Genomic DNA, 22,185 nt, shown 5'->3' with positions numbered 1-22,185 from the left:
TATCTTGGTATATTGGTATGTGCTCTTTTCACTCTAACCATTAGATGTAATTCAGCCAAGATATTTATCTCACAGGAATACCCAACACTAGTCTGAACTGCTAGCTCTGATAAAGTTGAAAGGAAACACTGTATATCTCAATTTGAAAAGCTGCAAGTCAACATTTAATTTCAACTTACACCTTATATCTGCCTCAGTTTTCTCATAACAAAATAGTGAGTATTTATTTATTAAAAAATGAGGAAGAAGAGCTCTGCTATTTCTGTCTTCATAAAGAGATATTTCTCTATATCAGAGAAAATATTTTTTTCCCCAAAATTCAGTCTCTTTCCATAGGTGATAGACCAGCTTGGCAATAATTGATGACTGAATTTTACTAGAGTCCTGCACTTACAGGAGGTCCAGGGGGACCTGGGAGTCCAACATCACCATTCTTCCCAGCAGGACCCTATAAAAAGTCAAAATTAGGCTGTGGTTATGGGTTGATATCATTTTTATGATATTGACCAAAAAAGGATATTCTGTAATATTATTGAAAAGAAATGACTAATGAAACTTACAGGTGTTCCAGGTGGTCCACCAGGGCCTCTTTCTCCGTTCTTACCTGGTGCACCCTTACAAAAGAGAAAGATTGTATTTCAAATACTTGTTCTAGACAGGATACAGTAATTTAAAGCTGCAGCACCAGACCGTCCGACTGCAGAGATACATCAACTTATTTCAACAGTTGACCAATCAAGGATAAGCACAGAATAAGTGGAGAAATCATACTAACCTCATTCCCCTTAGGACCAGGGAAACCCATTACACCTGGTTGACCACGTGGGCCTGCTGGGCCAGGTGGACCAGCACGACCAGATTCTCCCTGATGACCCTGGGTTAAGCAGAAAAGAAATGAAGATGCAACATCATTAGATGAAATCAATGAATATCTATGACTTAGTAGCTAAGGCAAATTCATGCTAGCAACACTTCCGTTCAGAACTTACTATGCGTTTTGAATTTCAGCTAAGCTCTTTTGTATACTGTGTATTTCAAATAATATTAAATGACAAGATTTACATAATGCTATTACAATGAGAAAGCACATAAAGTGCTTTGGTAATTAAAAAAGAAAAAAAGAGACAATGAATCTGACTATGATGACATGATATCATGCAGGTGCTGTGGGATCAAGTAAGATCAGTAGGAGGACCGGGATAAAATATTTGCACAGTGTACATACTGGAGGGCCAGGTTTCCCATCACTTCCGGGGCTTCCTGGAATTCCAGGCAAACCCTGCAATTGAAGAAAAAAAAAAAAGCATGATTATTATTCACTTTAAAATGTGTATTATTAGGTCACTATATGTAAAAATATAAATATAAATATTTTAATTATATGCCTGGTTTTAAGCTCTTCAATAAAATCCTCCAAATCAGGGGAAAAATAGAGAAAGCTAACAAAATAATTTGCTAGGAGGTCTTCCCTTTCTCTAAGATTCATTGTAGATAATTGAGGCATCAGACATTAACCAACACACAAGAACTCCATTCTTTCATTATTTGGGAAGACAACTCATTTCAGATGGTAAAATCAAGGAGTGAAACAGTTTTCACTGTCCTTCTAGGTAAGAGCAACACATATGTTAATAACATATTTTTAGTAATTTGTTTTATATTCTTTATCTTCTTTAAATGTGATTATTTTTATTTTAAAATTTATTCATTTTCATTTCTAATAAAATCCTGTTTAGCTCCAAAAGCCTGCGTTCAGAATCAGTAACTGCTGACTTTCAAACTTGGATGTGTTTGTTGTCAGCATTTGCTAATTCTTCATATACCTCACAAAATGTTAGTACATTCTACACCTATTATACCATAGGTTATGTCTGAAAATCACTGAATATGCATTATGAAAATCTGACCAACATATTTGCATTATAAAAGACAAGATTTGCTAAAATATAAATAGACTATACAGAAGATCATCCAATGATAATTCACATTAAAGCCATATTCTCATGATAGTGCATGACATATTCAGAGAACTGTGGAACATGTTCAGCTCCATATAAACTTCCTACATTCACTTGTGGTAGATATTCTCTGAATGTTCCACGTCACTGCGCAGCTATTTATTACACTATGGACGTGTGTACTTTACTTACAGAGGCAATACTATCACTAGAAAAATTTTCTAATTGATTGGATTTATCTGTCGTATCAGCTCAGATCAGGGATCTCTAATAGAATTTCTCTAAGAAAATCTGATAAATTCTGTCTTACTCTCATTCCTGGAAGACCTGGGCCTCCATCTTGTCCACGGTCTCCTGGAGTTCCACTTGGGCCAGGAGGACCTGGGCTACCACGTTCACCTGCAGGACCCTAAAAAACAGACATTGAAATTCACAGCAAGCAAATAGGCATCATATTGAACCTGAAATTGTCCATTCAGATTAACACGGATTCCACAGAAGTTTGGGATGTGTCTAGAGGAAGACTCATACCTTTTCACCTGGAAGTCCATTGCTACCCGGCAAGCCACGGAAACCAGGGGATCCCTGCCAAATAAAATAACAAAATAAGGATTATAGAAAATATGCCTTCGGTAATGGCAGCTATTTTTTCTAAACTATTGACCTTTAGATATATTATTATGAGAATTAATGGAAGAAATACATGGAAATGAGATTTCACTTTGGTAAGAAAATCTAAAGAATTCTTTTCTTTTGGATATAACTCTCCTGTTGAAATCATAGATAGTCCTTCATTTTATTTCAGCAGGCACTGCATTAGTTACTTTACTCATTAGTGGTTTTAAAACTCATATCAAAAACAAAATAAAAAATTCATTCTTGAGGAATTATTTTCTTCTAATTCTATATTGAAAATAGCTCCATTGTATTATTTTAATAATTATATTTACTATCTTCATCGTTAACAGGAAATTTTAATAATAAAATTTAATTTCCATCCCCATTTATATATTTAACATGATTTATTTGTTCACTGTGCATCTCTGCTTTCCTAATAGCTTCTACAGATACTGCAACCAATTTTAAATTGGGAGTTATAAATAAGTCAGTTCAATTTCATTTGGTTTAGATGGGAACAGAAAATTAAAATTTGTATGAGGTTGTTGCTATTTATCTTATTCAATAAATTAATTAAAAAAATCCTTTGTGAAAACAAGCTTTACAAAGTTATTGAACCTACCAGTTAAAAAACAGTTGTCAATAAACACATTATTGACATATAAGACCTATTGACAAAATTGTCACCATTGATATTTAAAATGTATTGACAATAAAGATATGTTCACATAAAGATAAATCCTGAATGTACAAGAATTTGCTTTAATTTCATTTTCCAGAGCAGAAATTTTGTGATTATTCTTTTTTAGCTCTTTGTATTATTTAACCGAAAGAAAGTACTTCTGAAAGCTGTATATACATTAATTTTTTTTTTTTAATCTCCTTCGTAGATCTCACATTACACAGTTCCTTTCTGGCTCAAAGCTTTACATAGGACAACGAGTTATTTAAGATCACTACTTCTGCACTATCGAAAAATGAAATTATTTCATACTGAGACAGAACCAAGCCATGCAATTCAGATTAGGAACTAACCTGGAATTTTCCCAAATTTAGTAAAGCAGTTTCACATCCGAAATTTGTCCAGAACATATATAGTCAAATTTTCCTTAAAGTACTTTGAATACCAGATTTTGATATCTCCCTATTAACTCAAAATGTATCTAGTGTGCAGCATCCTCTGTAGTGGCTTACCCTTTCTCCAGGTGTACCAGGTACGCCATTCTGGCCTGGTTCACCATTTGCACCTCTTTTGCCTTCCTCACCAGGAGGTCCAGGAGCACCTGGGGTGCCATTTTCACCCTGGCAACAACAACAACAACAACAAAAACACAAGTGAAGTTGGAAGTCCTCAAAAGCAAACTCCTGGTTTTGTAAGGGGGAATGACTAAGGATTCAGGCTTCCTGGGAAGGAGTCTCTGAATACATTCTAAAATCACTTACACGCTCTCCTTTTGGGCCTGGATCTCCTTTTGCACCGTTCTTACCAGGTTCTCCCTAAACAAGAGAAAATCACACTAAAATGATGGATTGTATCAGGATATTATTATAGGGTTATTAGAAAGTGCTCATATACTAAGAAATAGATACAATATCTTTCAAAGTATTGACTCATTTTTATTATTTTACTCTCTGCAACAGAATTAGCAGACTTTAGTTGAACCTGGATGTGGAATGTATAGGGCTTTTAAAAAATCCAGCCTAGAAAAGAAAGGATGAGATCTTAAACATGACTATATTGACTGAGCAAAACTTTAGGTATGTTTTTGAGCAGTTTCAGAAATCCGTGTGACTTTTGCTTGAAGTCACCGAGTGTTTCTCTGAGAAAGAACTTCATGTGGTGTAAAGCTGCCAGGAGAGAGCATACTGGGGTAAATGGCAGCATAGCAGCAGTATGTACAACTCACTAGGTGTAGGGGGCTATAGACTCAGGTCCATGGGAATTTACAAATTTAAACAGGTGAAACTGGGATTTTAAAATCACAGATTCTATTCAGGGCAGCCATTTTAGACAAGTTATTGCTTTGTTGTGTTTTTCTGATTTAATAGGTAACAGAAGAAAGCAAATAAATCTTACCATACTCATGTATTACCATTACATGTATCAAGATACAAAATAATGTGTGAAAGATAAGTATGTTATATATTTATAAAAAATTGCATATCATTATTGTAAATAATTTATTAGACCATCTCAAATGAATAGGCAGATTTAATGGTGGTTTTTTAATGGTATCAGAACTTCTTCAGATATATCTGTTTGTACAATGAGTGTAATGAGTATTAGTGACTCACCGGAGAGCCTTTTGCTCCAGGATTTCCACTTGTACCTGGAGGACCAGGAAGACCACGGCCTCCTGGCAAACCAGGAGCACCAGGAATACCAGAAGGTCCCTGCAGAGAACCAAAAGACACTGAGATGAACAGAGCATGGTGTTGTTGGATTCTGCTTGGTCAAAATGGTAATCCTCACCAACACAATGTAGCAAAAGACAGTGATACAAAAGGTACCCACCATTTCACCCTTGTTGCCAGGGCTTCCAGCTCTTCCGGGAGGACCCTGAAAAATAAAGGAATAAATAGTTTATGATGCTAACCTAGTACCCTTAAACCACAGGGGAATCACAGGGCTTTGTGAAGAGCAGCTGGCAAGGGGTTTGCAAGTTCTCAAGTGGTGTTTAAGCACCTGAGGCCCAGGTGGTCCAGCGTGGCCTTGAGGACCAGGTTCCCCTCTCTCTCCAGGAGTACCACTAGCACCCGCAGGACCAGGTGGACCAGCTTCACCCTATGGAAAAACAGGGTAAGGGGAAAATGAGTGCAGTTTAATCTTCAGCGCAAACAGCGTTAGCTTCACTGCTTCTTCCTCTCCTGGGGCATCTTTGGAAGATTCAGGAAAATGGCTGTTACTACCATCACCTGAATGCAAGGATCAGATAAGCACGGCTTGCATAACACTGAGGTACATGATACTAATGCATGCCGGAAAGCACATGCTGCATGTTTCCTCTAATTGCTGAAAGTTCAGCTGAGTCCCTCCCATAATGTGACATAAAGCATGGGGTCTACCACTTAATTGTGTTTCCAGGTGGGTACTCATGAGGGTGATGAAGATAGGCTTCATCTCATGCTGCACAGGAAGACACATCAGTTCTAGCCTTGCAAACACTGCAATAGCAGCCAGAAAAGAAGACTCCATCTAGTTAAGATGTATAGTAACATAAAGTGACTAACTAGAGAAAGGAGCAAATCCTATATTAGTATACATCTTTAGCTGGATACCTTAAAACCTGGAGAGCCTGGAAATCCTGCAGTTCCAGGGGGACCTGGGGGACCCTTAAAAAGTGAAGGAAATACTATTAATACAAGAGGTAAAAGCCATATGGAATTAATCTTAAGTTAAAAAAAGTCTGATTATGAGATTTTTCTCGGAATAAGGAAGCACCTGGCAAAATAGCAAATATAAATCATGCTGTAGAAGACAAAGTTTGGCTAGTCTTAAAATATCACACCTGCAAGTTAGTTACCCTGACTTTTATGTATTCAGTTAAATTTCTGTGTTTTAAATTTTAAAAACATGAAAAACATCATTAAAGAGATAAAGTTATGAAAAATAGTCAAAAGTTGATTTTAATTATAAAAAAAGGTGCAGAAGAAAAACAAGCTAATATAGCTGTTACACAGACACATGGACATGCTCATGTTTCTGGGCACCTGGAAAATAAAAACTTTTGCCCATCTCATACAGGGGCCTGATAAGCCCATTCCAAAATTGATCTGTGTAGAGAACAGCCATCTTCTTCAACAGTAAGCTCTCTGAGAACAATTTAGTTTTGCATTTATGCATTTTCTGATTTACAGTGTTAAAATTGTCTTATTTTCATTGTATGATTCAAGTATCTTAACCAACATAAAGTTATGAAATATAATTCAATAAAATGCTTATTCTTAAACCAAAGCATGTCAAGTCTCAGGTTTGCTGACACTACAGAACACCAGCTAGAAATAAATATTCAAACAACTGTAAGTCTTCTTACAGGTGCGCCAGCTGCTCCTGGAGATCCGTCTTTGCCATGGGAACCCTATGGAAAAAACACAAGTTGCTGATACAGAGCACTCCCCTTGGACACTTTAATGCCCCTGACTCACAAATTATGTTTTTGAATCTGTACATTCCCACTTACTTTATTAAGACCCAAGGATTCTTGAACTGTGAAATTCTAAAATAATAATTAACTAAATATTGCTGAAGGAATGTCCATGACCTTACATGACTTGCACTGTAATGATGAGACAGCATGACATAAAAACATATTCATATCAGATTTCTTCAGTAGGTAATGGCTACAAATCAGCACCTTTGTGACCAGTTTCTGAGGTTTAATATACAAGATCCAAACAGATGCTGTATATTTCAGAATAAGTTATTTATAATTCACATGAAGGAGTAAAATTTCACTCCAAGAACCTAGCAGTGTTTTGATTTAAATGCTGTTGCCTGTCTTGCAAACATGGTAGATCAAGAGGTCTGCTACTCAGGGTACATAGTGCTTGTGTAAACAAGTTGCTGGTTATTTTAAGTTAGTTGTGCTTTGTTGATTATGTTGGAAACTATGAAATATGACTTCCTTCAGAGCATGGAATATACCTCCTAATCTTCATCAGCACATAATTTTACCCTTTTCCTTCAAATTAATTTAGAGGTTGTATTTTTACTATCTTTGCCTTCTCCTGCTGCACTTTGCCCCCATTCCTTCTCCCTATTCCTCTCAGCTGAACCTAAGCCTTTACTGAAACCTTGAACTTTCCCTCAAAGTGTAATGCATTCATGTAAAAAGTAAATAAGCATAAAATGGTGCAAAAGTTGTGAAAGTAAAACCAGTGGGTAATGTGCTACTTACTGCCATCTTTAATTGGGGTTGATAAGTTTTCACAAGTAATTTTACAGATGATACATAGTTTTCTAATCCTTTGCATTGGCTTACAACTGTTCTAGGACATACATTCTATGAGGGAGAGAATTCTCAACATACTGAAACAAAATATGTGCTGTTCTTTGATTACAACAACAGTTGCAGTTACTTACAGGGCCACCAGGATTCCCAGGTCTTCCTCTTTCACCAGCTGGACCTCTTGGTCCCTACAAAACACAGGAAAACTAATCTGTAGTACGGCTTCCTAAATACATATGGTTTAGTAAAGAGACATTGTTCTTATTTGCATAGGTCAGTACTGTTCAATGCTTGTGGTGGGGTAATTAAAAGAAAGATGAGCAAGTGTGTTAACAGGGAAGTACCATTGGCACTTCCATTTAAATACTGCAGAATAAGGAATATTTACCGGTTGGCCTGGTGATCCATTTGCGCCAGGAAGACCAGTTTCACCCTGTTATGTAAAGAAAACACCAAACAATGACAGAATGAACTTTGCTGAGAACATTTTCTGGTTTATTCATGGGGATGAGCTGTAGAAACAACATAGCCCAAATCTTTGCCACTTAAGTCTGCTGCTGAGTGTACTCAGTGTGTACTGAGGTCAGTAAGGTCTGAGAAGTCTGAAGAAGTGCCAGAATGAAATATTTAAATTGAAAAAAATCAGGAAGACTTGGTCTTTTTCTATTATGCAATAAAGTCAAATGATCAGGGCATGTCTTTTCATTATAGAATCTCGTATTTGTTACAGTTAGAAAATGAGGATGAGACAAGGTTGTCACAGTTCAATTCCTTTGGAGCTACCAATTCTTTATATGAGCTGTGCAATTAATTTCTTCAATGCTTAAGAGATTTTTATACTAGCCTAATACATAAAGCATAGCTATATAACAAAGAATTGAGGGTCTAATTCTATCTCCTACAAAGACTATACTACTAATAGTTATTTTACCTTTGGACCAGGAGCACCACTGTCACCTTTTGCACCATCTTTTCCATCAAAACCCTGTGGGAAGCAAAAAACATATCTATGAATACTATTTATCTCACACTCTAGAAAACTTGATTCCCCATGGCCAAATATTAAAGTGCATCATTTCTTCTTCTTATCTTAAATCTGAAGGATTAGAAATACTTTCAAACTGTAGCAAGATATTTTATGTATTCTTATAGAATTGCAGGAGGAAATCACGACTGTTTAACAAAGTGTTACAGGAATAAAATAGTGTAACAGAAGATGATTGGGTGCTTTGGTTAAATTGTGAGCTGCTGTTTACACTGCTGAGAACTCAGTATCAGGGATTTCAGCTTCAGTTTTCTAGCCCTGATCTAAAATTTATGCAGAGAAGAAGTTTTAAATACTGTTGACTACCTCCAATTTTAAAAAAGTTTGTTACGTAAGCTTAATACAAATTCCCTTTGTTTCATTACCATAATGTGTAAGCTGAGCGCTCAGAGCAGGCATTAGAAAAAAAGCATTTCTAAAATCTTAAATAACTTTACAGCTGTTTAATCTTTATTTTTGAAGGATAAATGGTAGAAGTACAAATAGTGATTTTAGAGTACCTGGTCTGGCTTTGGTTAACTTTTACATACATTTACTTTCTTTTCTTTTATAGCCAAAGCTGTAGTATCATAAAATCAAGAAACAATAATTTGGAAAGAGATGTGCTTAGTATAAATCCTTTGTTTATAAAATAGCAATTAGCTTAAATCAAGTTTGCACATTTATCAGTAATGTTTATACACTATAATGCTTAATTCTTCTAATATTACAATTGTTTTTAAAATAATTATGTTTAGACTGTATGCTGTCTTACACTTTATAAAATTAATATTAAAAAAAACGTTGTTACCATGGATTAGATAGTTGGGTGACATGCATTGGTTTCTTTCTGTTGACTTTAGTGAAGCAGCATAAGTTTCCACTGAAGGTCTGTCACTACTGTTCCTTTTTATTTATTCTTAAATTAATGTTTAGCAATAACAATTATATTTTATTGAATGCTGTATTATCACTTAAAATTATAACAATATCATATTTATATTTTTAATACCCCCAAAATTTCACTTAGATTGGGGCCTTATGCTTGATGCTGTACAAATGGAGAAAACACAATTTTTCCCTCAGAATTTTGTAACTTAGGTAGTACCTTTGTTCTTGCATAGTTTGACAGAAGGCAGCATGTTGGTGACCTTTTAATCAACATGTAACACATTCAATCATCATTACTTGAAATCAGACAAATTCATATTAAAGGGATATATTTTTGAAAACGAGTGCAACTAGCTAGTAGAACACTTTTCCAAAGAAAATGCTGAATTCTCCATCTCTCCTTGTCTGTTAGTTAAGACTGGATGCTCTTCTGGAAGGCATTTTTAATCCAATGTTTGGTATGGAGCTCTACAATTGAGCTAACTAGATAAAATTCAACAGTTTATGTTATGGGAGGTCAGACTACATAGTCCAGAAATTGAGTTTTAATTTTATGATTCAATCTCTTTAGTTGGGGACTTACAACAAAAAAAGCACAAGAGTGCAGCACCGTAATTCAAGTGGAGTCACCAATTCCGTTACACTCTTATCAATACTTACTCTTTGACCCTTCATTCCAGGCATTCCAGGCATTCCAGGGTGTCCTTTGTGACCCTAAATATACAAATACAGAAAGGTGCATAAATAACATAAACACTGAATGAAGGACACAAATCAATGTACATTACATGGCATGTTCACTTGACTAACTTAAACTTGGAAAACAAAACCTTTCATCAGAAGATCATTGTTACTGGGAGCTTTTTCATACCGGTAATCCAGGAATTCCTCGATCTCCATTTCTACCTGGTCTTCCTGGTTCTCCCTGTGGAAAGAAAGTAAATTTTCTGACAGCTACCAGCAAAGAATTAGTCCTGTTGGATCAAGGTGAATTGGAATAAATAGGTGAAACCTCCACAAGCAGACAACAGGGAAAATTAGATCAGGGTAAAGACAATTTCCCTACATGAAACTACTTTTGAAAAACATTTGTCACAATTTATTAACTCTGTTTTTAATAAGATTTTGATAACATCTAATATATTTCAAGTCAATCTTTAGGAAGAGATAATAGCATCACAGAAAACTGATTTTTCATGACAAAACACCCAAAATAGACAGAGAGTTTAGCTGATTGCCTCTCCCTGTACTATACCTCTTCAGGACTCCCAGCTGTGACTCAAAGACGGTTTTAATAAACAAAGTTTCAGAGTAAGACTTGAAGGGAGCGGACAACCACCACTACTATCTGCTTACCTTTATAAGCACTAATTCATTTTGTGCCAGATCAAAAGAGCACATTTAATGCTCAGGTTTTCTTTTTTAAAATTGTTTTAATTAAATTGCCTGCTAAAATTGAAGCTTTTTTGGAATGGACATTTACACCTAGTTTAAGCCAAATCCAGCTTCTTACGGTCATTTTGCCAAATCTAGAAATCGGGAGACATTAAAAACTCTTTAAGTGGAGCAGTATCAATTCACTCTGACATTTTATCATTTAATCAACTTTCACTCTTCCCATTCATTATCACTGGATGAATAGTAGTGAACTTACATCTTTTCCCGGTGGACCCGCTGGGCCTATCAGTCCAGGAGGGCCTGGAGGTCCCTTTAGAAAAATAATAAATTTTAAGTTTCTTGAACTTTTTACAAACTAAAAATGTATTAGGTGTTACAAAATATTAGAGCATTTGACACACACAGTAGTAAACAGACAGGATGAACTGTCAAATTCATGCCTGAAAGACCAGGCCTTTGACATATATAATGATATGTAATGTATACGTACAGAAGGGCCAGGCTGTCCTGGTTCTCCAGGGGAACCTTGGTATCCATTAGCACCCTATTATGCAGAAAGAAACAGCTAATATATAAACAATTCCATGCATCACTACATGGTGCTACCACATTTCATAATGATTTCATAATCATAAGGAAAAAATTATTCAGAACTGTCACCAAATGACCAAAAGAAGGTGAAATTGTCAGAATCAAGTGAAATATGCCTCTATGAAAAAAGAATTAAAACTACTTCTCTAAAAGGGGATGTACATTAAAAAACTCAGACCCTTTGTGTGCTCATAGAATGTGTACTGGGATTTCCAGTTTCCTTTACCAACTTGCCTTTACCATTTTTGTATGAGTAAACATTTAGGAATTTTAACAGAAGATCATAAACAGCAGTATATTTTAAAAATCTCTAAGGGCAATATTCAGTCATCTCAGCTGACATCCCATGGAACGTAAGTGAGCTCAGAGGGAGCACATGTGCTTAGATAAGTATAAATAACAATAAAGCACATGGTCCTAAGTCATTGATTCTTGGTGGTACATAGATAGTACAGCCCAAGGACAGAACATGACATTTAATCATGCAATTCTTGTTCATGGGATCTGGATTTTTTGGTTGAAAATGTACCTAATATTTATGAGAAAGAAAAGGAGAAGGTCATATAAAGGAATGCGATACTTATGAAAATAATTAATTTTACTTACAGGCGGACCTGCATGACCAGGTGGGCCAGGGGGGCCACTGGGGCCAGGGGGTCCTGGAAAGCCGCTCTATATTGTGGATTTAAAAAATAGTCACTATATCAATGTAGTACAAATATGAAGTTTAATGTAACTGCAATAGTTACCAGTAACTGTGAAATACAGTTTTCAAAGTAAATACTTATTAGTACAGAGAAAAATCCGCAGTGACACATACTTGGTGCAGTAAAAAGACCAAAGAGCACACACATGTTGCTACATACATTGCCTAGTATTTACAGTCCCTTCAGAAAACAGACCATTGAGTTTCTTTCTGCAGTAGCATACAACTTTAGCTATCCTACATCAAAAGGAGACTTTTTCAAAGCTGCAATTTTTCTTTTTGGCCACTGTTTCACTTCTCTAGACCTGCAAAAAGTTACCTGCAGCTTAACTTTTCAGTTACGTGCAGCTTAGGTTTTCTGATATATGACAGAAGATATATCTGGAACTCTTGATTTGTTAAGCAGAGTAAATGAGGTTCTGTTTCCTCACCATGGAACTGAGCTCTATTACCCTAACCGTCCACCATCACTGGTGTAGTTAAAGCGTGCTAGTAAATCTGCATGCTAGTATACTGATGCCAGATGTTGGTTTCTAAAGCTAATTAAAAAGTTTCTCATCTGCATTTAGGAGTTACATTACATATACATGTACAAACCATTAGAAGAATTCTGTAGCAGAAGAAGTGAGTCTTCTGGCTTCCTGTAGCCATAATATTTTCCCTTTTAAGAGAAAGATGTGTCTTGGCAACACATCCTGTCAGTGGTTTACGATCCTAGACTTCCTAGGACTTACAGGTATACTGAACTAAGACCATATTTTTGTTGTGAGCAAGGCATGTGTTTTTGCCAGTGAACTCGTTTTCTGAAGATGTACAGTACTGAGCCATAAAAAATAAATGCTGTCTGGACTAACCAAAGGACTCGGAGGATGAAACCTCATTATACATATGGAAAAACTCAAATCAGTTTAACTTCCATATTTTAGCTGGTAAAAATGGAATAAAATATAACTAAGAAAATTCTAAATTTTGGAAAAATGCCAGTATTTCTACCTCTAGTAGCAACAACCTCAAAAGCATTTGATACTGCAAAACACAAAACATTTGAAAATGAGTACAATGTTTTATTGCAGCTACTTGTGGTTCTTTAAAAAATGGTTTTATTAAATTAAACTCCTCATGGATTTGATACAACCAAAACAATTGAAGATACAAGCTACATGAGAAACACTGTATGTGCAGGCACTGTATGTACAGGCAATATTGGGAATCATGTGTTTCGTGGATATTGTCATATGGTATCAGAACTTGTCATATATTACAGATGTTACATTGAGTGAATTTTCATAATATAAGGTTAATTGTAGAGTAATACTATACTAGTATATGTAGTATAGTATAATACTATACATATACTATGTTAATACTATTTCACAGACTTTCTTTCATCAAAAAGGGAGAGTCACTGTAATAGTTGCTATTTTCTAAGTTGGAAAGTAGAGAAAGTGGCAGAGCAGTTAGTGTTGATTGTTAGAACTCATTTGGTACAAACTAAATCTTGTTGACTCATCGATTGCAGTCAATCAATCAAACGTATGGCTAAACAAACAACACATTATTTTTTTCAAGGTGCACACTGAGGAGATAAACTCATAAGCTTGCTGTCAGTGTCTCCAGGCTGTAAATAAATGAGCATACTTTAGTTAGAATATGTGCATTGGTAGAAAGAGAAAAAGGCAATATGTGAAGGCAATAAGAGTAAATGAAGAGAAACTGAGATGTGAACTTCAAAACTAATGTATATGGAGTGGAAAGCCACTGTAAATACAGTAATGGAGAGATGTGCAACTAATGAAATACCAGGCATGATAATAACCCATGGAAAATTTTTGGTGCTATAGCTGACATTTTTTTTTGATTACTCTTGCAAATTATTTCAGTTTGAGGTATTTATTTAAATTAACAGGAAGTTTCTATATAATATTAATGATAACTGCTATTTAGTTCTAGCAAGTTTAGTCACATCTGCTCTGTTACTTACTTTGGATTCATGTATTGCATGATGCAACATAAAAGAACATATGACATGAAAATATATAGCCAATTCTTGTTGAAAATGTTCTAGGGTGCCCAATTAATTATTTTTTTTTAATCAAAGGACAGCGATCAGAACACAAGAAATCATTAAGCACCTCAGGGAAAAATGCCCAAATACAGAGGAACAACCATGTTTGTCAAACTGAAGGGTATCGCTGTTATCTGCCTGGTTCAGCACATCAGATATTAAGATGCCAGCAGCAAAATGCAGATGATGTGGTAAGCTGTGGGCAAAAGCTGTGAGGAGCTGAAAAATGAGTAAATGGACAAATGAGTGAGAAAAAGAATGGCTGAATGAGACCAATGCATGAATGACCATACTAGCAAACAAACAAGGTAGAAAAAAATGGATGAAAATAAAGGTGAGAAAATAATGAACTATAGTTCAGCAAAAACAGCCGTCATGATTAAATGCTATTTACTCCATAAGATGATCTTACGAAATCCTGAGAAATAATGTTTGCTTGGAACTACCTTCATATATTACAACATGTGGTACCCAAACCTTGTTATGCAGCTTGAGATTAGAAATCACAATTATACTTAATGGAGCAGCAGCCAATCTCAAATGATAGTAATTCACCACATCCATTACATAGCAAATTTCCTGAATCAAGAAAGACACTTTTATATATCAGCACGATATCAGTATTGCAAGAACGCTCCATGTCATTCGTGGTGAATGTCTATAAATTCTAGTGCCTAGAAGAAAAATCATGAGGTGCAACCTTTACATTTATTTTATAGAGGAAGTATAGCTCAAGCATAATTGTTTCGGACAATCCATGCTTTATCTCGCTAAAAAGCATGTGAAAAGCTTGTGCCAGGCCTAACAGGTAAATACAGCATCCTTAGTACACAGTCTAAATAGCTGCGGGTATAATAATAATTTAATGAGTGAAAAACTTTGGCTGCATCTAGGATGAAAAGAAGGGGTTTACTCACTTGTTATCAGTCAAATTTGAGTTGTGGAAATGTAAACAAGTATGGAATCATTATATCATACTGAGGAAAAACAGAATGCAGCTGAATGAATAAAAGATTAGAGACAGTGGAAGAGGTAAAAATGTGGAGGAGAGGGAAGCAATTATCAGAAGAGTATAAAAGCAACAGTGAGGAGGGTACGCAAGGGAGAAAGATATAAATGAAGAGGTAGCACAAGACAGAGATCAGGAAGAAGAAGGTGAGAAAAGAAAGGGAGAGAGAAAAAGCAGAAAAAGACATAATCTGTAGTTACTTTCTAGAATGATATTGCCAAGCAAATTGCTGCCTCACATCACATTCTCCTTGCAGACAACAATTAAATTTAAAATTAATGTATTAAATTCAAATCAGGATACAGACAGACATCCGAGGTATAATCTACAAGCAGAAAAATTGTTCTTTTAAAAAAGGAAGGAAAGAGAAAAGACTATCATCTTACAATGGGCTGAGGGTAACCAATACCAGCTGAACCGGCCTTCACATCATAGGAGTCATACTGTGGAGAAAAACTCTGTAACAGAAATAGAAAAAAAAAAAAGAAAAAAAAAGAAAAAAGAAAGGTGTTTGCTTTTTATATCTAAGCCTTTTCTTACTTTGGCAAGGTAAATGTATGGAAATAACTCATTTACATACACTGAGTAGCACTTTTTTTAACATATAGCTGCCATAGTTCAAAATCATCCATGAGAGAAACCCAGCCAATATCATTCTTTTGCGATCATGGTAATGTTAGCTCCCTACAGTGTATGCATTCGCTTTTCATGCTGACAGCTGGGCCTCAGTTGAGCCAACAAACTACCATTGTTTCTCTTCTCCTTTTTCTTGTTTGACTCCTTTTAAGCTTTCCCCCCCACTTTCTTTATCAACTTCTTTTCTATTGGACTTAGTTGTCTCTCAAAGAAGTTGATGAAGGATTTTTCTTTTGGGCCAATGGTCTAAGCAATGCAACAATTTATTAATTCTTCATTTCTTTTACCTGTGGCTAATGAATGTCTCATTTCAGACCATTTCATACCAGAAAGTCTCTCACCTACATGTATGTGTGTCCTTCCATGAGTTACAAGTAGCATTTTTCACCTCATAACCAGGAACATACACATCTATCATCTTTCCCATTCATTATATCACTCTAGATAAATCAAACACAATCATGACTTTTGAGCCCTAGCAGCCAAGCCTCACTGCTTATGACAATTCACCTTGAAATCAATAAAAATTCTACCCAAAGCATGAAAAGAAAACATGTCCTAAGGGGCTTTGTGGCAGCACATAGCATTTCTGATATCCCCTTTTACATAAAATACTTCTTTAAAAAAAGAAAGAATTTTGCAGCTGGTTATTCAGGAAACTTCTAGTTTAGACTTTCAATTGGCATACAGTGATTTTGTCATGCAGATGTTAGAGAAAGGAGTTGAATAATATAGCACTAATGCAGTTTAAATATCTTTGGCACATATGTGGTAGAGCAGAAAAGCTGGAATGTATACAGTGTTCTGTGTGATAACGCAGACCACTTGAGACCCAGCTCCTTCACTGGCTAGGCACAAGAAGAATCCTACACTATTGATATCAGCCACATTGTCAAGATTCAGCAGCACAAGTTCAATAGAGCACTGGAGTAGGTGACTAATTCAGCCTATACTCCTCACTTTTATCTGCATCTGCCCATCCAAAATAATAGCTCTTTTAATGTATTATTGTGATGGACATCGAGACTGGCTAATCAAGCAATGGTATGACTCCCAGAAGCTCAGTCCTTTAGTAGCAATCATCAAGAACTAAATAAAAACAAGGCATCCTTCCTCAGATTTTGGCTTACTTGGAAGTGGGAAGAATATATGGAAACTATGAATAGTGGCCTGTGTTCACAAGTAACAATTGTTGCATCATACAATTTTTAATACTTTTGTGCTAAAGCAATTACATCTTGTAAAGCTAGGCTTGCTCAATTTCATGTGAGACTGAAAGTGATTTCTTAACTAACCACTAGCTCTGACTCAACTCTCTTAATTAAATTAACTGCACAGAATCTTTAGTTTAAAATTTCCATGATATAGCATGAACCATTTATAGTACAAGTAAGAACTCTGCCACACGTAGAAAACATTAAGATGAAGAACAGGTTTTCCTTAATTATACTATATTGCTAAGCATAACTACCAAGGCTGGATGTGCCTAAAAATCATGGGCCATATCCCTAGAAGATGTCCAGAGTGGGACTTGCACAGAATTTTAGGCATCTAAATCTCAAGCTGCAATACTAAAATCTCCTCTTCACTAGCCAACTAATCATGGAGGTGTCTATGCTGCATAGGTGTCATAGGATTTTATATGAAACGTTCCATAGGTAGCTGACACTTCCGCACTTACTCTTAACTAGAACCACTGGAGTATTTTGGAGAGACAGGGAGGAGAGGGTGAACAGCTTGGTGCCTGACTTATACCTATACACTGTCAGGAAAAAGAGTATATGTATTCTTCTGCTTATTTCCTCTGTGGGAATTTAGCCTGAGATCCAGAACTGCCAAAAATATTGAGCTCTCTATAAAACGTAGTGATGGTCACTGCTTTTGTATATTACAAAGGGGCTACTCATACTTAGCCAGTGATTACAGAAACCAGCAAGGAAGTAGGAGACCCAGGTTCAAATCCTTTACCTGCGTGAAGGAATTCAAACCCTTATCGTAGACATCCCAGAATGACAACCCAATCACCCCTTCAGTGAGAACTCATGAACTCTCTTGCTAATGCTGCACAGCAGTTCAGAAGAGAATCCAAGATTCAGTGGCCCAGAAACAAAATGCAAGAAGGAGCACAAGAAATAGCTCTTACATGGCATTTATCTACAGGCAGAAGACCTGCGTTTCAGTCCAGTCTTCTAGAATGTTTCTTTATAAAACAGGATTAGATAAAATATAGAAATGTAAGAGTTCCCTACCCGTTAAGCTTGAATGGACATAATTCCTCCTACACAAATTTCTTCTGCTCATATTAAGTCTGAGTAACATAAAGTCTTATCAGCTTTGGCCCCAAAATTTTTAAGGAATAAGATGAGATAGAGATTTAATTGCACTCCAGTCAAACCTTATAAAGCTCTTCCCTTCCCCCCCATTTCTCAGCTGTACTTTTCAAAGGCACAAATGAGACAGATGCCATTGAAAGCAAACTGTGTGAGGAGGTACAAGGGCTAGGTTCTTTACTGCCTTGTAGCACTACGAGTATCAGCCCAAGGGAGCCTAATCTTTGTGCTTCACGAGAAAGGAGGGGTGTCCACTGAATATTGCACTTCACAACATTGTTCTGTATGCTTATGAGCAACAACACAGTAGCTGAACATAACGATTACTTACGCCTCCATTTATACTGGGGCATGATTGGCAGATCCCTGGGGGACCAGGAGGTCCAGGACTCCCTGGCTGCCCAGGAGGGCCGGGGGCACCACTTCTGCCTGGAGTACCAGGAGAACCCTGCAAAGACACAGGTAAAACAAACACAGACATTGTCACCTGCTTCTCAGTGCAAGTGCACGGGGGACAAATCCTTTCAATGGTAACAAATTATATGAGACTGTGATAGAGAGCTTTCTCCATTAGACATAAGTAAGGTCACACCTCAACAATTCAAGAAAGATAAGGAAAGTAGACAAAATTCACACAAGGAAACACTTATTACCTGACTGAGCCTTATTCCAGCTGCTATTGGATCAAGCACACTATAAATATTAAACAGGTCAATTGCTGAATGTGAAATTAACATTGCTAATGAAGTCCATACAATTTTTTTTCTACTGGGAAGAAATATAATAAAAAAGGTAACAAATATAATACAGTTCGGACTAAATTCTTCTCTCTGTTTTTCACAGTTCTATTGATACTAAAGAGGTTACTTCAAAAGAACTATCTGACAGTCTGCAGACAGTGCAGATATTAGTGAAAGTTGTATATCTCAGCAGGTTGAATGGAATATATAGCACTGTATGAATTGGCGCTGGATTTTGTTAGTTTTCTTGGAAAAAAAAAGAAGTTACACTTACAGGATCTCCCTTGGGACCTGGGACAATGCTTGGAGTAGGCTAGAAAAAAATGGAAAAGTAACTGAATTAAGAAAGAAAATCAAAACAAAAAACAAAACCAAAGATAAATATATAAGTAAGAGGAAAACACAGTCAAACATTGGAATACAGTTTTAACAAATGAATTCCATTTATTTGCACTTCAGTATTTCGAAAGGCTGGGTTTTTGTGGGATTTTTTTGTCAGTCTTTCATCTGCATTTTCATAGTTCATCGCTAATGTTATATACCTCCTGTTGGTGAAAACCTGGTACTAATGAAATCAGTAGAGCTTCCCCATTGACCACAACAGGGACAGGCGGCACTCTGAAAATCTGTAAGGAACAGGTTTTTTGTATCTTTCTCAGGCAATTAACAAACATATTTAATCAGTGAAGTAATGGAGTTTAAGTTTCATCTTCCAGACCTACTTCCCCCAATTTATTTACTCTTTAATGAATGATGCAATTATAAGTTACTGTCTAGATTCTCAATTAATAGTTCTGAACAGTCTTTTATGAATTCAACTACTAATGGTAGCAGAGGATATTCAGCTGAAAGATCTTGGATCTTTCAAGGCGGAATTTCCCTGTATGTTATCCAAAGTCAGCAGCTGAGCTTCCACAGGTCTGACCAAACCTGTATATAATGAAGACAGGCCGGAGGAAGTATTCCACATCCTTTACTATCAGGAACTGGAGAACTGATTAAATATTGTTTCATCTTGGGAACCACAGTCCTAAAATAACAACCTTTTATCCCAGAAGCTAAAAAAAAGCCTTTACTGGGAGGAAAGTTTGCAACTCCTGGAGTCAACAAGAGAGGAACTCATGCTTAAATCTCCAGTACGCTTATATGTACCAGTCATTCATGCCTGTGCAAACTCTTCAGTGTACTAACTCGGGTAGTTCTGGAAGCACTATCATTGCACTAGCATGGTGCAACCGATACTAGGTCAGTTATTTGTATTTGACATTTCACATTTGAGCAGATACACTGTCTATATAGCTGTAGTATACTGTATGCCACACATCCTCTCCCTTCCTCTTCTGCATACACATCTCTCTCTTTTACACGCATGTAGTGTCTCCTTTCTTCATGCATGCGCATGTGCACGCACACACACACATGCACACACACACAGAGATCACTGTTTATATTATTGCTCTGTAATTCTTACCCCTACTGAAAATGAGGATATTGAAATACTGTGAGAAAGCTCATTCTTTGCAATTTTTTTAATACAGCCCAAACCTGGAAGCAATGACAATCTCAGGAGGCTATTCCAATTAAGAATCTTCAATATCCCTGAGGGAATCCATACACTCCAACAGAATCTCATGGATCTTAAACCAGGATGAAATGTTCAGGTAACCTGAGTATTTCTACAACATAGACCTCAGTATAGCTAGCTCAAGCCGTGAAGCAGTTTAGGTGGAGGAGCCTGGCAGGCACTAATATTCTCTATTTCTGAGGTTAAGTTGTTGCAACTGCTTTTAGATAATGTTGACATCTAAAGACAAGATAATGACAAATTACAGCTGTAGGGTCTGACTCATCTTTCCTTTACTGTGCATTAAATCAGTAGCCACTCCACGAAAGGAAATATACTGTACAAATATGCAGAACTGAGATGATCAGAAAGCAGACTCATTTCATGCTGTGAAAATTGTCTGATTTTCTTTACCTCTGTGTTAGTATTGGTTTCATGGATATGGATTAAGCATGACTTCAACAAATAAGCTGCTTGCATTATTCCTGTGCTTCTACTTAAAATGAAATATGTAATGGCTAATTATTGCCTTCTGCCCCTTTTTACTATTTATCTGAAACAGATCTGTGCCTGTTTTCTAAGTAAAATTGGGCTGAAGCACTCTTTGAAAGCTTTTTGTCCTGGGACTTCTTGCCTTCAGGCTGCATAGACTGAAGAAGTAATGAGTATCTTATCAGATCGGGTATCAATTCTCTGCTAGAACACAGAAGTACAGAGGTATAAGGGGAAAGGGGGCGGGAATTATGTTTTATGATTTCAACAAAAAAGATTTTTGAATCTTGATAAAATTTTAGTTCAAATTCAGGGAAAGTTCAAGTTGTTTTTTTATTTTATTTGGCATAATTGGCCCATCCTAAATATTTACCTGAAGTCAGAAAATGAAAAACACAGTTGAGAGTATTTAAATGAAAATTAATTGAAGTCAACAGGGATCAAGAAGAATGCAAAAGTAACAGGTATCGAGGAGATACTTACTGTAACAGGTTGTGGTGTTGTTTGTGGACAAATTGGACAACACTCTCCAAAGGGAATCTCTGGGTTGGGACAGTCTAACTCTTGATCGTCACAGATGATGTCATCACAGAGAACAGATCCGGAGTCACACACACAGATCTGGCATGGCTCTGGTTTCCAAACATCCCTGTCAGCATAAACCTGGCCAAGATGGGTACATGTTTCTGCAGCAACTGGAAAGAAAGACAGAATAATGTTCAATAATAGTTCAAATGGATTTTCCAAACAAAGATGCTTAAAATGAAAGCTCTTGGACAGCATGTTTTGTTTTCTACCATAATAAGGCCCGTCTGTGTGAAGTAAAAGGCTAAACACTTCTCTTCAAGCACTGGGAGGATCTGCTACATCAATCACAGAGTCTGCTCTGAACCTGTATGAGATTCCTGTAGACATCAATGGAAACCTCCTGCAGCTGATCCAAAGCTCACTTAAATCTGTGGTAATCCTCTGTCTAGGGTAATTTTAGTGTAGGGCAGAGTTACCGTGTAACTAGCAACTGAATTCTCTGCTGCAGATGCAAAGCAAATGTGCCCAAACTCTCAAACAAATATGTCATTAGCACCCATATGCCAACATGAGCACTAACACATGGATACAGAATAAGCAGTCTATCTAGCATGAACTTTTGTTGCTAGCATCTTGCATTAGTAGACAGAATTAAGTGCTTTCAAAATATTTTTTGAAAGCTGACA

At 36.4% G+C, this 22,185-nt stretch overlaps 1 protein-coding gene across 1 annotated transcript in view; it reads right to left on the bottom strand.

Annotated features, from left to right (window-relative positions):
* The window catches only part of COL3A1 (collagen type III alpha 1 chain), a 55,275-nt gene that overhangs the window by 15,644 nt on the left and 17,446 nt on the right, over window positions 1-22,185 (bottom strand). Inside the window, exons 2-26 of the mRNA XM_026095864.2 lie at window positions 21,455-21,666; window positions 19,190-19,228; window positions 18,507-18,623; window positions 15,596-15,667; window positions 12,036-12,101; window positions 11,329-11,382; window positions 11,095-11,148; window positions 10,312-10,365; window positions 10,101-10,154; window positions 8,457-8,510; window positions 7,914-7,958; window positions 7,660-7,713; window positions 6,611-6,655; window positions 5,856-5,909; window positions 5,263-5,361; window positions 5,092-5,136; window positions 4,872-4,970; window positions 4,020-4,073; window positions 3,771-3,878; window positions 2,490-2,543; window positions 2,269-2,367; window positions 1,226-1,279; window positions 776-874; window positions 561-614; window positions 395-448 (exon numbers count right to left, since the gene is read on the bottom strand). Coding sequence (XP_025951649.1) covers window positions 395-448; window positions 561-614; window positions 776-874; window positions 1,226-1,279; window positions 2,269-2,367; window positions 2,490-2,543; window positions 3,771-3,878; window positions 4,020-4,073; window positions 4,872-4,970; window positions 5,092-5,136; window positions 5,263-5,361; window positions 5,856-5,909; window positions 6,611-6,655; window positions 7,660-7,713; window positions 7,914-7,958; window positions 8,457-8,510; window positions 10,101-10,154; window positions 10,312-10,365; window positions 11,095-11,148; window positions 11,329-11,382; window positions 12,036-12,101; window positions 15,596-15,667; window positions 18,507-18,623; window positions 19,190-19,228; window positions 21,455-21,666 — 1,793 coding nt within the window. The remainder of the gene's footprint in view (window positions 1-394; window positions 449-560; window positions 615-775; window positions 875-1,225; window positions 1,280-2,268; window positions 2,368-2,489; window positions 2,544-3,770; window positions 3,879-4,019; window positions 4,074-4,871; window positions 4,971-5,091; window positions 5,137-5,262; window positions 5,362-5,855; window positions 5,910-6,610; window positions 6,656-7,659; window positions 7,714-7,913; window positions 7,959-8,456; window positions 8,511-10,100; window positions 10,155-10,311; window positions 10,366-11,094; window positions 11,149-11,328; window positions 11,383-12,035; window positions 12,102-15,595; window positions 15,668-18,506; window positions 18,624-19,189; window positions 19,229-21,454; window positions 21,667-22,185) is intronic.

This window comes from Dromaius novaehollandiae, chromosome 7 (genome assembly GCF_036370855.1).
Source record: "Dromaius novaehollandiae isolate bDroNov1 chromosome 7, bDroNov1.hap1, whole genome shotgun sequence".
Lineage (NCBI taxonomy): Eukaryota > Metazoa > Chordata > Aves > Casuariiformes > Dromaiidae > Dromaius > Dromaius novaehollandiae.
Note: the sequence above shows the minus strand (reverse complement) of the source record. Positions and strands in the feature narration are given on the sequence as shown.